Raw genomic sequence first — 18,877 nt, 5'->3', positions numbered from 1 at the left:
TGATTCTATGAAACAGGATTTTTTCATTGTTTTGTTTTGCATATGTTTTACATAATGCTACTGAGATTTGATTGTGAAACAGAACACACTTTAGTCCAGTTCACACAGTATGTTTTGTATAAAATTAAGCAATCCCTGATCACCTTAGGGCATGGACATGTGTGAACAAATATATTGTGTAAAACCAAGCAATCAAAGCATGGCTATTAGCAAATCCTATAATTGCAGTATTTCTATCTGTCTAGCTATCCATCTATCATCATCGTCTTCATCATCTATCTATCAGCTGTCTATCTATGAAATTTATAAATTGCACCTTCCACCTACCAGAAGTCATCCCAAGTGATGTACAATATAAATATGATTAAAACTTCTCATAAAACCAAAAAGACTCAAGGACCACAGGAGCAAAACAAAACAAAACAAAACACATACAATCTTTTTTTGAGAATAGCATTAAAATTAAAACTGAAGCATGACAAAAAGTTATTCAGAGTTAAAAGCCCAACAGAACAGAACTGTCTTTACTGCCCAACTAAAACAAAATAAGAAAGGAGCTAATCTCATCTCTCATAGATGAGAGCTCCACAAGAGTGCTGCTACTGAAAAGTACCTTTCAACCAAAGAAAAGGGCTGTAGCAATTAGGCATGTGCTCCGCTCCTATTAGAAGCACAGAAGCAGGAGCGAATTGGCCTGCTCCGCCTTGCCCAGAGGTGGAGTAGAAGCGGACCGCGAACCCCTAGAAGCAAGGCGAAGAGAAGCGACCATTGGCGGAGCGCTTCTCTTTCCGCGGAGCGCTCCGATCGCCATCTTGAAATATTTCGCCCATAGAAAACGGGTTGTTTTTGAAGCTATCGTTCTGAAAATTCTTGTGCTTAGACAGTCGTGGATGGGGGTCATTTTGAGACTACTCTCACCTCTCTGCGTCGTGCGGGTCGCGTGCTATATTTTTTTAAAAATTGGGTCAACAAACAGGGATAGCGCGGGTCAAACGGCGGTTTTCGCCCATAGGATTGCATTGCGGAAAAGAATCGGGGATAACTGGGTTGATTTTTAAGCTATCGTTGTGAAAATTCTTGTGCTTAGACAGTCGTGGATGGGGGTCATTTTGAGACTACTCTCAACTTTCTGTGTCCTTTGGTTCGCGTGCTAGAATTTTAAAAAAAATCGGGTACATTTACAATACAAACAGTAGGGTAAACCCGGCTGCGGAGCAGCGGGGTTTATTTGAAGCGATGACAGGCACATTCAACTCCCAATCCTGATGAGAATTAATCACCTCATGAAGCATCCTCCAATCCCAGCGTTCGAGGGGGGGCTAAGGCAGAGTCACCCTCACAGCTTTCTGCTTTGTGTCTCTTTGTGGGTTGGCTTTCGTGGAGAGAGGAGTTAGTTATAGGTGCTGCTGCTGTGTTTGGACTTTGGAGATAGATTAGGATTTAGCTTGGCGCGTGTTTGTTTGCTTTGTTCTGACTTTTAGCTTAGTTTGCTCTGTGTTTTTCCCTTACTTTGATTTAATATAAACTTTATTTTTAAACTTTGGAGTGTGTGTTTGGTTGGTTGGTTGGTTGGTTGCCCCCCCCCCTCCCCTCTCTTAAAGCCTGACTGTGTTTCATCTTCCTTCCTTCTATATACCAAAAAATACAAAAAAATACCAAAAAAAAATTATTCTCTATTTCTTCTCTCTGTTACTTGGACTCTGTGTGTGACTGTGTGATTTGTGAAGTGCAACAGCCACTGATTGAGCATTTCAAATCCTGTTTGGGCAAAGCATACACACACTTCTTGTCCCATTTCCCTACATACAGTAGGATTAGACACATGGATTAGCTTTCATGGTGCCAAGTTTGAGGTTTCTAACATGCAAAATGACAGAGCTATGGAAAGGGGTGTGAAAGGGGTGCCTGATTTTCATAAATTCCCCAAAAATCAGGGGATGGTGGGATTGCCTTGAAACTTGGCATCCATGTGGACACGTGGATAAGCTATCATTGTGCCAAGTTTGAGGTTTCTAACGTGCAAATTGACGTAGTTGTAGAATGGGACAATTTGGGGTGAGTTAAGCCGCGCCAAAAATCAGAGGATGATGGGATTGCCTTGAGTCTGGGCGTCCATGTGGACACATGGATAAGCTATCATGGTTCCGAGTTTGAGGTTTCTAACATGCAAATTGACGGAGCTATCCCAAGGGGTCTGAATGGGGTGCCCAATTTTCAAAAATTCCCCCAAAATCAGGGGATGATGGGATTGCCTTGAAACTTGGCATCCTTGTGGACACGTGGATAAGCTATCATGGTGCTGAGTTTGAGGTTTCTAACGTGCAAATTGACGGAGCTATCAAAAGGGGTGTGAATTAGGGTTATGGGTGGTGCGTTAGAGGTTAGAGCCGCGCCAAAAATCAGGGGATGATGGGATTGCCTTGAGTCTGGGTGTGCGTGTCTGTCCCTGGATAAGCTCTCATGGTGGCGAGTTTGAGATTTTTAGCGTGCAAATTGACAGAGCTATGGAAAGCGGTGTGAATGGGGTGCCCGATTTTCATAAATTCTCCAAAAATCAGGGGATGATTTTTATTGTGTATGTGTATACCCCCATGAGGTGTCATGGTGCCAATCGTGAGGTTTCTAACTTGAACAGAAAAAAAGTTGTTTACTTTTTTAGCTTTCAATGCAACCCTATGGGGGGGGGAAACGGAGCTCCGATCCGGATCCGGAGCTCCGAGCGGAGCGGTGCGGACATGGGTGGAGCGGGGGAAGGGCGAAGCGGCCCGATCCGCAAATTGCGGATCTGGAAGTGAAGCGGAGCGGGGGGTCCGTGCACACCCCTAGTAGCAATCACATCCGTTGTTTGCTAGTCCTACTGATCATCAGTACAACCCAAAATCTCAACAGAATTGCTAATATTTCAAAAAGCTATAGCCAATATAGACAACCAAGCCATGAAATAATATAGCATCCACTAATGGAAATGGAGGGCTAAATGGATCCATACACATCTCACTTTTATGAATTACCTAAGAATAGTGGCGTAATTTTGAGCAGGGGGTCTTGGAGAAAATCACTTAAGCACTTACGTGTTTCAACACATAAGCAAGCATAAACTTGTGACAGTAGTGTTCTAGTGGTGAAGATTGGTGGCTTCTTGGACTTTTCTGTTTCTTTTTTTATTTACTACATCTATATCACCTATTAGCCAAAGCTCTCTGGGCAGAGACCAACTGATACTGCATTCATATAAAGATATGGTGGAGGTCCTATTTAAAGGTTATCACAGCAATAAGCAATACATGATTGCTTACTACTGTTAAGCATTCAGGCTATTATGTGGCCATTGCCATCACTTTATGAAAAGTTTTGTGTGAACCCAACTTTAACCAAAGCAGGTAGTTAAGTGATGTTCTCCAGTTCACCATCAAAAGAACAAGTGAAGCTGATCTGCTGTAGAAAGTAGAAAATGGACCACTCGAGGAAGCAGTCTTGTCATGGGTCTTCACAACAGCCACAAACATTTTCAATAGATACCCATTAGTAGGACTGTTGATAGGCCCCCTGGCCCCAATCTATTTCTCGCAGCCTCAAATCTATTCCCTGGAGCCCTAAGTCTCCATAGGTGCCAATGGAAGTTTAATTGCCACACCAGGGGGTGGATTTTCAAAGAGAATCATAGCGAGGGAGAAAAGGGTTAACCCCCTCCCCACATGCTACAGTTCCACCTGCATTTTGTGGATTGTCAGGGGCTTTTCATTCCATCATATGCCCAGTGAAAGAATAGGATTATTGGGGGGGGGGGGGGGGGTTTGCGCAAAACAGTGCTTGCAAGAGTGTGCAAATTCCCCACACATACACACACAACATATGCAAATCCCCTAAAATGTGCATCATCATGCTTCAGCATATAAACATATTGTGTTTAAAATAGTTGCACAATTTTAAACACAATAGACATTGGGTTTAAATAGTTGCACAATCCCTGTCAAAATTTGGCACCCCAAAATAGGTAGAAAACTGTCAAATTGAAAACAATGACCTGCTTCTCAGTCTAGGATGAAGGGAAAAGATACTAGTTCATTTCTTAACCACTGGAGCACTGCAGTATGGCTTTAATTTTGCTTGTAGTTCTATCACTAAGAATGCATTCAATATATGTCAGTAACTGATATATACAGTGAAACATCCAGCTGAACTCAATGGGACTTCATTCAGAGTAGACCTTTACAGGATTGCTCTGTGAGCATCCTACTGTTAATAACTTGAAATACGAAGGTTCAATGAAACAGTGATTCAACAGACTAATAAAAACTAATGAATAGATCTTACCTTTTAGGGTTGTGAAAAACCCACTGAGAAATATTGTAGTCATTTAGAAAGAAACTCTTTCCCTCTGAGATATGTCAGAGATTTCTCTGTCCAGAATTACCAGGAAGTCTCACTATACTCCAGCTAAGCTTTGGTGACAACTCTAGTCTTAGGATTTATTGACTTTGACAGTGGGGTCTACATGAAGAGTTGCTTCACCAGCCCTGGACTTCCAATGGGATATCCAGACCTGGAGAAAGCAACCACACCCATAGTAAATGACTAAATTCAAGTCCATCAATGTTCTCCAATTTCCACTTCAAACCTTGTTCTGACTCATAGATATGTAGCAGATTGAGAGCTTCTTTTCTTGAATTGAAATGTGTCTGTATTTCTAGGCACATTTTTCTAAATGTACACATTTTTGCTGCACATTTTTGAAAAGTACACATTTAGTCCCATTGACTAATTTTTTTTAAAAGGTATACAATTTTTCATGTACTTTTTTCAAATGTATCTATCTTTCAAACACTTTGGGTTTTTTTGGTGCACGAATCAGATCACAAACTCATAAATGTGCAGACCTCCAGTCACAAATTGCGGATGATGCAAATTTGATAAGCTTGTACAAAGCCAATGAATTTGGCTTCCTAGCAGAAGCCCGCCTGAGAAATTTTGCTAGTCTGATCCAAATTCTTTTGAATGGAACCCTTTAGAAGTGTCTCTTAGCCTAGCAATTTGCCTCAACAGTTTTGCTATAAGCAAAATCGCAGTTGTACTTTGCATAGCTTTCAGACATTCCAGATTCAAGGTCTCTATCCATTCATTCCTCCTCTGCCTCCTTGAGAACCACAGGTATGCTTTGCCTGTGTCTTCTACAATGAGAGAATGCTTCAGAGTACTCCAGCATAAGAATAACTTATTTGAGGGGCCTTCCAACATGTTTTACATTGAGTTTATTATAGCTTCCTGTATCTACGTGTAAGATAATAAAACGAGGATAAAATGTGCTTGCTACATTCTTCATTTTTTCTTTCCTTTTAACAGTGAAGTACTATACTTGATCACTTGGAGGGAGAAAGAATGAGTAGAATAAGGAGCTTCAATAAAAGCCATCTTTGTACAGTTTACTGTGATGCTGGGTCTCACCTGTCCCGTCCCCCCCGCCTCAATCTGTATTGTGTCGAGCAGCAGCATTTGCTTTCTAGGACCACACTTTACAACACATTAGAGAATTTGTCTGGCTTGTTTATGCTCGCTAGCAGGAGTCCGTGTTGTTTTGCATTGAACAAGTAGCATTTGATCCCGTTTTATTTCCCTTTCTGCCATTTTGCTGCTGGCACCAGGGTGGCAAGGGAAGTTGTTAGCTGAATCCTGCAAATGCTTGTGAAATGGCAAGATTACAGCTGCCGCGTCAGCACTTGAGGTGGTGTGATCCTTAAGGGAAGGCAGGCTTTGTGTGGAGGCTTTAGCACATTGCGGTGCTCTCGGAAAGAGACGGCTTGTGTTTGCCGAAGTGTGCTCAGATCAAACTATTTTAAAATGCATTTTCCATTCCTGCTTTCATTTTGCTGTGACTTGGGCCAGATCTATACCAAGCAGGATATAACACTTTGAAAGCAGTTTGAAACTGGTATGTGGAGTGTGTCCTGGGCCCCAACAGTTGCCAATAAACCCTTATAAAGCAGTAGTCTAGATTCTGCCTTGGAATGCTGTTGTTGCCTTTATTTTTAAAAACACATAACTGAAGTACAACTTCCATCTCTACTTGTTTATTAGATGCAGGATCAAGTTTCCATTATGAGGATCACATTCAACAGTGCCTTGAGACAAATTTGGAAGTGGGTGTGGGAAATTTAAAAGTGGGAAGGGCCACAGCCAGTCACACACACATTGTTGTTGTTGTTTCAGCCATACAACCTGTTCCATTCTCTCTCTCTCTCTCTCTCTCTCTCTCTCTCTCTCTCTCTCTCTCACACACACACACACACACACACACACACACACACACACACACACACAGAGAGAGTCAAACAATGTGATACATTAATGACATAGCCTGTTGCTGATCCCTCTCTTTTTACTCCAGAGTAAGTGAACCGCCTAGAGAGCTTCAGCTATTGGGCACTATAAAAATAAATAAATAAGTGTGTGTGTGTGTATGTGTGTGTGTGTGACCCCAATTCAGAGCAGGACTACTGCACACTGGGAGGGGAGAGTTAACACCCACCAAGACATTTATTTCCTGAAATTTCTCTCTGCCCCTTTTTTTAAAATGGAAAAAGTTCCATTGGCATCAATGCATGCTTCCCCCCTCCCTTTAAATCTCAAGATGACTGCGGGGGCTATTTTGGCAAGTAAATAGCAGTGATCTGCGATCTTAACATATGGATTAGATCTACATTCAGTTTGAGGAGTTCTGTAAATGTCTGACTTTTCCTCACAAGAAACCCTTTGAAAAAAGCCTACTGCCAAATAGTTTTCTTATCTTTTGCCTCCCATCTTCATTCTTTCTGTCTCAAAATACACTTGTGTGAATACAGCTGACAAAAGGTGAGAGAGCAACGGCCCTGGAGACTAGAGGCTTTTATTTAGTTACACAGAACAAGAAATACAGAGCAAGTGAAGTGTCGCCTCTTATTCCGTTCATCATTAAAAATATTGAAAGCTAGTTTTCAAACTAGCTTATGAATCTCTTCAGAAGGCACAGAGGGGAGAGAATTTTTTTAAAAAAATGAAAAGAGATGTCCCTGGTCCTTAATGCCTATCTAGTTGAATCTGCTGCTCTTTAGAAGAAAAGAACAGAAAAGTGGCCAGATTCTTTAACTTCCAAATAATAGGTCCTTGATCAGAGAAAGGGCTAAGGGCTCAGACCCTCCAGAGACAAAGAAATATATGAAGCAAGTGGAAATATAATGACCAGAGAGTTGGGGGTGGGGTTTGCCTACCTTTAGCCTTCAAACATACATCAGAGAAGAGAAGAGTCAACCATCCTTTGGGTTGACCTATATATTTTGTTCAAAATATGGAAGTCAGAAGAAGTAGCCATCAAAGGACTGCTTCTCTAAGCTACCAAGGGTTCTGGAGCCTGGAATGCAGATAATTCAGAAAGCCAAAATGATGAAGTCTAACAGAAGCATCTATTGGGCCAGGAAGCCATGGGGACTAGTAGCTTTGAATAAGATTAAAATACCATATAAAAATGCATATGCTTCCTGATGGCAATGGATGCTAGTTGCACAGATTGTGAGAATGTCCAGATCTTTAAGCCGGAGGCTTCCACCACCACCAGCCATTCCTACTATTTTCACCAAAGAATGTCTAGAAAAGTTACTGGGGGTAGGGGTGGGGGGCTCACATAGCAGCTGATGTGATTGGGGACAATCCAGGCGCATAAGAATGTAAGAAGAGCAGATCAGACCAAGGGCCCATCTAGCCCAGCATACTATTCTCACAGTGGCCCACAGAACCCACAAGCAGGGCATGGGTGCAACAACACCCTCCCTTCCATGTTCCCCACCAAGTGGTGCACATAGGCATACTGGCTCTGATTCTGGAAGTAGCATGGAGCCATCAGGACTAATAGTCATTGATCACCTTTTCCTCCAGGGTTTTGTCTAACCCCCTTTAAAGCCATCCAAATTGGTGGCCATCGCTGCATCTTGTGGTAGTGAATTGCATACTTTGTCATGGGAGTCTGCTGTTCATGACTGAATCCTACAAAGGGGCAGCCCCCAAGTTTGGGGTGTCTTTGTGGGTGTGGGTGTGGGTGTGAGAGAGAGAGAGGAAGAGGGAGAGGGAGAGGGAGAGGGAGAGCGCACTGGCAGTGGAATATTCAGCCATTGGTGAGCTTGGCTGGCAGTCAGGCAAGCAGTAAAGAAAAGGATTCAGTTGAGAATCAGACACTGGAGACAAGACCAGAAGTAACTGGCAGGGCCTAGTTCAGAGAGCAGGTACTATGAAATGTCACTCCCTGCCTTCCTCGGAAAGAAGTCCTCAGTTAAAAAGGCAGTGCTCTTCTTTGGAATCATAGCCTCTGCTGGCACTGCTACGGCTCCTGAAGCCCCGAGGATTGGCATAATGGTCAAGGCAGGATGTTTGAAGCTAAGAAAGTTTACAGAGAAGAGTCCTAGGCATCTATGGGTGTTGTCAAAGAAAGAAATGCAAATAAAGCACAGTCCCTTATGGACCCTCCTCCTCCTCTTCATTTTAGGAATTCTCTGCAAGTGGAGTTGCCTCAGTACTGGCTTTCTGAGATGGTCCAGGGAGAGGAAGTCCCTTATTCCCAGCACTTCTTTTCTGGAGAAATCCCATTGATGGTGATGATTTCTTTATTCTGGCCTGACCCAAATCGAGCCCCAATGAGCTTATTTTTGTTCATCCCATCTCTAACCAGGGGTGGGATCCAGTGCTAGCCATCAGGGCAATCAAGAAGGAGGCAATTACACTTCATGCCCTCAAAACTAGGTCTGGATGACTGGAAAAATTCCCAGGCAGCATAGTGGACTGCAGGTGTGAAGGCTAGGGAACAAGCCCTGTTGCACTAGCAGATGTCCATTAGTGATGTTGGATTCTAGCCTATGCTCAGAGAATCTTTGCTGTAGACCAGGGCTAGGTTGTCTAGAACTGCTCATCACCTGTGTTTTGCCCAAACTCATTGCCTGTTTCGCCCATGGAGAGTTTCTATACAAGTGCAATACATTGCTGGCCTCTCTGCTTTCCCTATCTTCTGATGTTGATTGTAAGCACTGTGGGTAGAGCCCAAGCCATTGCTGTACAGTGCCAACAGACTGTGCAGCCAGTGTTAACTAAATGTACCAAAGTTAAAAGGTGTTACAGCAGTGGCAGTAGCAATAATAACAGGTAAGGTAGGAACTCGTGAGTCATCATTATTTCATTTTATTTATTCCGTTTCTGTCTCGCCCCATCCCAAAAACTCTCAGTGGCTTACAGCAAATAATTAAAATTTATATTAAAGAGGAAAACAATAACAACTTAAAAATAATCTTTCCCATTAGTGTCCGTGTTCTTGCTGGGAGGGAGTGGGGAGAACCCCCAATGACCTTTGTTCTTGCTACTGGCTTAATCAGAGTATCCTTCAGGGTGTATTTATTGATATATTTATTTTATTTAAGAAGAGGGCAGCATCAATCTTCAGTTCAACAAACAGTGGGGAACCTCAACATGTACTAGAAAAAATGTTTTATTTATTTGCAGAAGCACTCCGAATTGCATAATGTGTTTCGAATACAGCGTACTCTTCCTTAGTAGCAATGGTCAAAACATCTTAGGCAATGAAAACAAACCATTTTCTTTTCTCTGCTAACCCAACAAAGAATATTTTTGGCACCTCAAAGAGTAAGGAAGTTATTCGGGCATAAACTTTTGTAGACTATAACCTACTTCATCAGATGCATGGAGTCTTATGAAGAGTTTCCATTTTTATATAGAAGGCATATACTGGTGGTGGTGGTGGGGACATGGTAAACAGTGAGGCCAGAAGGAAATTAAATGCAGAAAGTGACAGCCACATTATTAACAGTGGTCATCCACAGGGCAGTTGTTGCTGATTACACTAACATCCTGGCACTGGGTAACCCAATTAACGCATGAAGTGTGATAAGAATCCTTTATCTCTGTTTCCTGGCCAAAATGCCCTTCCCCTCATCTCTGAAACCACAGGGCAATATTAGCAAAATGGTAATCTTATCTGGAAAGTAGATTAGATATTAGCGAGTGAATTTGACGCATATTTGATTGAGCCAGCAGGGAACAGTTACTCCAGATTAATTAATCTGGAGCGAAAGGCTGTGATGTTGTGTGTCTATTCTCTTAGGTTGACTTCATCCTTTAGATCCAGCTGGGCCTGACTTTGTGAGAGCTTCTTTATGCTTTTGCATAAAAGGACTGAATGACTCATGTCGCCTGTAAGGGCTTCCAGTCCATCATTTTGCTAGCAGACACCCCACTGTTATTGACAGCTGCAACGAGGGACGTGCCAGGTGGAAAACCGTTTCTGCATCTCTGTGTGCCCCCCCTTCCCCTCCTTCCTCTCACCTCTGTGTCACCTGGGTTTTTTTAAGGACATCAGGAAAGCTGTATGGAATTGGTAAAAATCTGAGCAGGATTCTCGCACTGTTTGGGCAGCAAACACATGGGATGTAGATGTGATGCTGGCTAGGGGGCAGGCAGCCTTGAGTTCTCGGGAAAAGTTAAAAAGCTGTCTAGTATGGCAGGAGGGGAATAAGCAGATCACACACCATTCTAACACCAAAAGGGGCTGGCAGAAGCCAGGACTGGAGAGTAAATGCATAATGTAACAGCTGCATTCCTGTAACAAACTGAAAATACAGTTCACAGCCCTGACCTCTCACTCCTCAGATTGGCAGGGGGCTGGGAATATTTTGAGTCTGCTCTGCATCCAGCATTTGGGTACATATGGGAAGAAAACTAAAAAAAAAATGCTTTTCACTTTATGTTCACGCTATTGGCAGTTTCAGAGAGAAGCTTGTAGCCTGGAGACAGAGTGTAGAAAACTTTAGAAGAGTGCTTGAACTCGCTTTCAAAATAAGAAAAAGTGTGTGTGTGTGTGTGTGTGTGTGTGTGTGTGTGTGTGTGTGTATTGGGGGGGAATAATAGAAAAGCAGACTTTCAGTGAAGGCTGGTGGCTCTGATGTCAGTGGGGCAGTGAAGCCACTCCAGGTTTCAGTCCAAATGAGTCAGAGCTCTAAAGGAGCTATTCAAGGTGTGAAACCGCCCAGAGAGCTTCGGCTACGGGGCGGTATATAAATTTAATAAATAAATAAATACATTGGATAGCTCCCCACTGACATTAGAGCCGCCAGCCTCCATTGATAGTACCCCAAATGATCACCTACAGAAATGTAGGACCACTAGTGGTTTCATAAATAGATGGAGCCTCCACTGCAGACATTGACACATTTTGGGGGGGACAGGCCTGATCACTGCAGTACACAAAATGAATGTTTAAAGAGTAATAGATAGTAATCATTACTATCATCTCATAGTAATGAATGAACAGCAGAAGTCAGCATGATGTGTGTTTAAGTAGCTTAAGAAACAAGCTTACGTAACTAAGCATGCCAATTAACAATGCAAGTGCTTAAGGCAGTATGGTGCATGGATAGCAAGTTGGACTGAAAGCTGACAAACCTGCCACAGTTTGTGTGGGCACTATTTATTGGGCAAATTGCTGTCCCCCCTAGTTCCACATCAGTAAAATGTGAATTTTACAGATATGGGAGAATTGAGTGGGCAAATACAAGAACAATAGGAAAAGAACCTGGACAATTGAAATCTGCTCTAAAGATAAGCAACTACAATAGCTTTCACTGTGAATGTGAATGTGCCTTGGGAAAAGTCTGCACGCTTGCTACAAACTCCATACCGGAGGGACTTCTTGGATACCAACATCTCCCTTTTGTCATCCCATGCAGGTGTTTTATAGAAGACAAAAGCTCCAAGGTGGCTTGGTTAAATCGTTCTGGCATCATTTTTGCTGGTCAGGACAAGTGGTCCCTGGATCCCCGAGTAGAGCTCCAGCAACTTTCTCTTCTGGAATACAGCCTCCGGATCCAGAAAGTGGACGTCTATGATGAAGGGTCATATACATGCTCAGTACAAACATTGCATCATCCCAAGACTTCCCAGGTTTATTTGATTGTTCAAGGTAAGAAATCATGGAATGGCAGGGGGAGGGGATTTGGGAAACTCCACCTACTAGCCATCATAGCCAGCACTGTGATCTTGTCCATGTTCGTATGACTTTCAGGTGCTGAGAATTAATAATAGTAGATATTTATTGCTATCCTGCTTGACTTGTGGACTTATTGTACCATCTGATTACCTGCTGTCAACCACAGGAGATTGCATGTACAGTGAAAACCTATGCATGTCTACTCAGGAGTAATTCCCATTTTGATCAATAGGGTTACTCCCATAGGGTTGTACACATCAATTTCAATGGGACCTAGGTACATTTCAATGGGACCTAAGTACATTAGTTGAACCTGGGTCCCGTTGAAATTGATGTATAGAGTTAATTATGATTAAATTAAGTCCATTTATTTCAATGGGAATTAAATTCAACTAATTTCATCTGTATCTGACCCAGGATTAAAATTCATAACTCCAAAACATGGTTATCTTGTTGCAGGTCTTTACTTTCTTGATAAACCACTAAGCCAATTTTCTTCATATACCAACGACAGTAAAAGCTTATACAAAGTAAGAGGCTGCACCCTAGCCATAGAAAAAACAAAACAAAACAACAACAACCAGATTGCTTTTTTTTTTTTAAAGTTATGTAGCATTTAAAGGAATTTTTTGGATACCCAAATCTCCTTTCTCATGTCAAACATTACCAGCTTTTAAAAAGCCATTTCAGGGCTCTGGAAATAAAACAACGGATAAGATCTAAATGTATATGTGTTTGCAACTGGGGTGTCTCTCCATGTAGATCTGAGGTCCATCAAACCTGGAGTCCATCTCCAGGGGAAAAACAGCTGTGTATTTTAGCCTCTTGGGAAGTTGTCAGTGAGGTCAGTGTTGATTGGAGGCAATGATACAAATGTCTCTCTTTCCTCCCCAGGGTGATGCTATATCGATCAAATATATTTTCGGTGACCTTGATTAGTCAGACGTGACTGGTACAAATGTTTTGGGATATTGACTGAAGTGAGGCAGTTTGACTATATTGACTTAATAATGCAACTAATTGATCCATTTATTTATTTTGATGCTAGACTGTCAAGTGTAAAATAACACCTATCCAACCTTCCATCCATTCTTGACAATAAACTAAAAGTATGAGATGTTTAGGGGAGGGATCATAGCTCAGTAGTAGAACACATTTTTTTTTGCATGCAAAAGGTCTCATGTTCAATCTCTGGCATCTCCAGGTAGCAGGTGATGCAACAGGCCTCCGCCTGTAGCCCTGGAGAACCACTGCTAGTAGAGTAGAGACTACTTGGCTGAATGAACAACCAGACTAAGGCAAATTTGTTGGTTTGTTCCAAAATTGCTCTGCCAAATAAAATGTTAAAAGCCAACAGCTTTTCTCCACACAAAGAGATGAAATTCAAAATCTGAAACTCTGTCTCATCCTGTGCAGCAGCCTTTGCCTAGTACACAGAGGCCAAGTTCACATGATCATGGCTGGGGGAAATGAGCCATGGTGGCATATTTCCACTGCCATGTAGACTGGTCATAGGCCTGTGGATTACCCACAGCAGTGCAGCTTGTCATGTTGTGCAAACCCCACCATACAGGGTGGCTTGTTGCCATGAGTAACAAGCCACCTAGAACCTCCAAACAGCCCATGGGTTCTGGGTGACTTACTAACCACCTTGCAGACATGCAGACCATGTCAATTTTTTGAACACAACGACGTGCTGCATAGTCAGGTTGGGGAGGGGCCATAACTCAGTGTTGCAGAACATGCTTTACATGTACATGATTCAGTCCTTGGCATCTCAGTTGAAATATTCCTCATTACCAGAGCTATGAAATGCCTCACCCTGAGCTCTTAGAACAGCCTTCCCCAACTTGATGCCCTCCAGGTGTTTTGGACCGCAACTCCCATCATTCCCAAACAGCAAGATATCCCAGTGGTTGGACTCTGCAGAGAATATAACAGCCTTCCCCAACCTGGTGCCCCCCCCCAATATTTTGGTCTAACTCCCAGCATTCCTGAGCATTGGCCACATTGGGAATTGAAGTCCAAACCATCTGGAGGGCACCAGGTTAGGGAAGGCTGAGCTAGGAGATGTTCAAATGAGATTAGGCCGGCAGCACATTTCATTTCTTTAAAAACACAAGGAAGAGGATATGTGTCAAATTCAGAGCCCTCTAATGGAGAACTGCCTTACTGCAGTTTCCCTTTCATTTTCTTGTCACCGCTGCTCACCACAACAGGCCCAACATGCGAAATGAGAATGTTTTCACATCCTGGGCCCTTTCCAGAGCACAGGAAGTACTTCAGGGTTCCTCCAACAGCCCTCTGTGCTCTTATTCTGTTGCATATTTTACAAACTGGGTAGACACCAAAGCCTGGTGATGAAGACTGAATGGGGACCTTAGATGGCTATGGGTAATTTGGAGTGGAGGTGGGGGAGCAACATTTTTTCCCCAAGGGGTCCTCTTCTCACAAACCACTTAGATCTAGCCTTCTACTCATAGGTGGTGTCTGTACTGAAAATACAGATGCTGTAATTTATGAAGAACCGCACTGAAGAGCATTTTGCCAGAATCAGACATTTGGGAAAGAAGCTGTCAGAGTCCAAATTGGTAATGAAGAAGTACTAGTGCACAGTGAGCTACAGCTCAATCTTTCATTCCCAAATCAGGTTAGGCAAAACCTCACAAGGAATGCATACAAGTATTGTTACCAGTTAAGAACATAAAAATATAAGAAGAGCCAGCTGGATCAGACCAAGGGTTCATCTGCTCCAGCATTTGGTTCATACAGTGGCCAACCAGTTGTCTCTGGGAAACTCACAAACAGGACATGAGAGCAATGGCATCCTCCTGTCCATCTTCCCCAGCAATTGGTGTATCTAGGCTTACTGCTTCTGATACTGGGCGTAGCACATAGGCATAGCACATGCCATTGATAGCCTTCTCCTCCATGAATTTGTCTACCCCCCTCTTTAAAGCCATCCAAATTGGTGGCCACCCATCACTACATCTTGTGGTATGAATGAATTGCATAGTTTAACTATGCACTGTGTGAATACAAAGAGAGCTGAAGAAGAAAGGACTGACAACTCCAGAATCCACAAGTCCGATTCATAGAAATCCAAACTCATTTGAGTCCATTGTGGATTTCTCTAAGATTTCTAGCTGAAATAGCATTTATCAAGTCTTTTAGGATATCCCTGAACAAGTTTGTTCCTGTTTGCACTGATTAAAAACAAAAAGCTGTATCTTTGATTGCTAATTTGCAATAGCTCTTCCACATAGCCGAGGTAATGTGTGATTGTTGCTGCTAACATGGGATAAATGTGTGGAGTTTATTCCTTAGTCAAGCTGGTGATTTGTGCATAGTTTCCTTCCTGTATTCTTCTTGACTGCCTAGCATTTGGACGTCTCCTATTTGCCAAATTTCATCGTAACGTTATTAAAAGGAAACAATAATTGGCAGCGCAAGATATGCTGGGACTGAAGTGCCATAAAAGGGAGACGAATTTGAAATGAGAGAGTGAAACAGGATTTTTTTTTCCAGAAGGCTTTCAGTCATACCTCAGCTGCAGCAGCTCCAGCCTATAGAAGCTTTTCACAATCAAAGCTCCCTTTGAACACATGTGAATAATGCTTTTTGTGAAGGCTGCTCTGCTAATTGCAGAGATAAAATTACCATCAGCAGAAAAGATGATATAGATTTCCCCCCATCTAGCTAGTTGTCTTGGGTTGGATACCTTATGCCCTTGACACTCTCTCTCTGTACATCCAACAGAAATACTTAAGGATTGCATGTAAAAAGCAATGGAAGCTTTGTTGATCTATAAGGGGGGAAAACCAAAATCTACAGTTCAGCAATACTTTATTAGGATCTACCAAAATGTCACAAACAAGTGAGCAAGCATTTGAGTTCTCCTGAATGCTTCATCAGGCTGGATTTTATACAAAGCAAGGGGTACGGGAATGGGAAAAGAAGCGTGGAGGAGAGAACAAAAACTCAATCTAATGTTGCAGCCATAAATTCAAGATGGAGACTCCTCAAATCTCAAGATGGAGATTGATGATTAGATGGAATAGATCTGTCTCTGCTAAGTGCTGCAGGTCTCCCCTGATAGATACTCCCCCAAAAGATACATGATATTGACAAAGCCATGCAAATCGCATATATGGAGGGCAGAAGATCCCTTATTCTGTATGATGAGCAGAACAACATTTTTTCCAACCACCACAATCTCAGTGACCACCTGGTTCACATTTTATGTTTGTCAATGTGAATGCACAGGTAGGGGTGACTTGAACTGTTTTTGTACAGAAAAAAAGGTAAATTGATGCTAATAATAAAAAGGTGGAGGGAGGTTATCCTTGGCACACCATGCTCCAGATCTAGAACTCTCCTAGAAATCTATTACAAAATAGTGGTTGTGAAACATGCTATGGCTCTTTTGTTGGTGTGAATGGGATCAGTCAATTTTAATAGCATTACTTTTGATTTCTAAACAACAACTCCAAAACAATAAATTAGCTTTTACGTAAACCAGAAGCAGTATCAAGCAGTTTAACATAGTCAAATCAATATGACAAGCAGTTGACAGCTAAGACAAAAAGCACAGGCCATTATCTTGGAAATAGGAAAAGCACATCTAGCAGGTATTACATAGCACTGCTTGAGCATTCAAAATGGTTCACATACGTTATCACAGTAATTCTTACAATAAACCTGTAAGGGAGTCCTTTATTGTGATCCTCATATTGCAAGTGTGAGGCTGAGAAAATGGTAGCCTGCCTATAATCACCTAGTGAGTTAAGGAGAGGGACAAGATTTGCTCTGGGAATTTCATGGTTCATAGCTCAGTCTCTTTGTGGTATGCCACACAGTCTGTGGGCCAGTACTCATAGGGACATAGGAAGCTGCCTTATTGGACCATTGGTCCATCTTCTAGCCCAGTGTCACTGACATTGACCAGCAGCAACTCTCCAGGGTTTCAGGCAGTACTGAAACTCCCTAGTACTGCTTGGGAATGCTGAAGATTGAAGCTAGGACCTTCTGCATGTAAAACATCTGCTCTACCATTGTGCTACATTCTAAGTTGCAGGTTAGACAACAAAAAGAGCAGTGCTGTCATCTTTGGGCTTCAGCATCCAGGTTGGTCAAGGGTCTTTTACCTGAGCAACAGTCTACTGTAGTCTGGCTGTTTTGCTACCTTTTTTGCCTGCCATTCTAGCCTGCATGTTTCCCTGCATTTCTGCTGTTTCCCAACCAATACCTCAGCCTTGTCCCCAGATGGTGAGTGGCCTAGTTTTTAGACAGCCCCTGAGTGATCACAGTTCCTGCTCCTGTAGATAGTCAATTGTGGCTCTTGGATTGGTCACCTGTAGCTCAACATTGACATTAGAGGATCCTTGAAAATTTCCAAAGAAGGAGATTTTGTAATCTCTCTCAGCAATTCTGTTCTATTGCTGAACTTCAGAGTATTCTTTATCAATGTTTTAACTAGATTTGGTGAGCACCATTGCTTAATAGATCTTTATACATTGATCTTTAACTGATAGTTAAATCTCTTGTACTCACATCGATCTCTTCTAATGTTTCTATTTATAAGGAACGTCTATTTTGCATCCCCTATGCCCATCTAGCTGTAATATAAAGCCATATATTCCTAACAAGCAACTACCAAGCTGCTTGCTTATAAAATCTAGATAGCCAAGGTTATTTTGGTGTCTGTTGATGTTGGATTGTTCCTGGCCTCTGTTTGAAGAAGTTACGTGTTTAAACCATTCCCATTTTTAGACACAGAAGTAAAACAGCTTAAAAACAGGGGAAACATCTCTAAGACATGGCTAGAGCCAAGTTTCAAACCCTGTGAAAAGGCTTATATGGGCAGAACTTGTCAGGATATTTTTGCAGTATGGATCAGTTTGGGATCAATGTTTTCATTGGTAATAGTCTAGAATGTCAGAACATAGGAAGAGCCATGCTGGATCAGACCAAGGGTCCATCCCGTCTACCATTCTGTTCACACAGTGGCCAATCCACAAGCAGGATATGAGTGCAACAGCACCCTCCTGCCCATGTTCCCCAGCAACTGGGGTGCATAGGCATACTGCCTCTGACACTGAAGGTACCATATAGCCATCAGGACTAGCACCCATTAATAGCTTTCTCTTCCATGAATTTGTCCAATCCTCTTCTAAAGCCATCCAAATTGGTGGCAATCACTATATCTTGAGGAAGTGAATTCAATAGTTTCATTATGCTCTGGGTGAAGAAGTACTTCCTTTGATCTACATTTAGTCTACTATACTTACAAACTTGAGATGTCAAGAACTTCATAAATGTCTGTAAATGTGGTGGCCAACTGACTATTGGGTGCTTGACTCTTTTATCTAAAATTATCTGGCCTGACACTAAATGAGAAATTCAACCATTAGCCTGATGAGGTTGAACCATTGTGTCATTGGTTTTTCAGTATCCATTAATGTCCTCAGATGCTACTCTGGCCTTTGTTGTTGCTTGGGCTGCATCCTGACATTCAATGTAACTGAGAACATATTGTGTGATTCTAACAAGACAAGTGAGGCCTCCAATATAAGGTAGTCTCACCTCCCAGTAAGAGTGCTCCTCTTCAGAGTTCCAGTCAGTGATGTCCTTCTCCAGCTGGTCATTCCACCCCAACACCAGTTTTTCTTTTCCAACTTAACATTCCATGGCTACAAAGAATGTTCTGTCCTCATTGGACTGTTTCAAGAGGGGTTACCCCCAATAGATTAACTTTTTAAACATTTTTTTTGGTGGTGGTGGGAGAATCTATAAACTTCAGGGCACTCCTCAGCGTGCTGCTACCTCCCTCTTGCTTCCCAGTGGTCCTGCTCTGTCTCCATTTCT

General features: G+C 42.3%; 1 protein-coding gene across 1 annotated transcript in view; it reads left to right on the top strand.

Moving 5' to 3' along the window:
* The window catches only part of LSAMP (limbic system associated membrane protein), a 567,030-nt gene that overhangs the window by 272,559 nt on the left and 275,594 nt on the right, over positions 1 to 18,877 (top strand). The window contains exon 2 of the mRNA XM_063126940.1: positions 11,751 to 11,983. Within this exon, the coding sequence (XP_062983010.1) occupies positions 11,751 to 11,983 (233 nt within the window). The remainder of the gene's footprint in view (positions 1 to 11,750; positions 11,984 to 18,877) is intronic.

Source organism: Elgaria multicarinata, chromosome 5 (genome assembly GCF_023053635.1).
Source record: "Elgaria multicarinata webbii isolate HBS135686 ecotype San Diego chromosome 5, rElgMul1.1.pri, whole genome shotgun sequence".
Taxonomy (NCBI): Eukaryota; Metazoa; Chordata; class Lepidosauria; order Squamata; family Anguidae; genus Elgaria; species Elgaria multicarinata.
The sequence above is the reverse complement of the archived record's forward strand: the minus strand, read 5'-3'. Positions and strand labels throughout refer to the sequence as shown.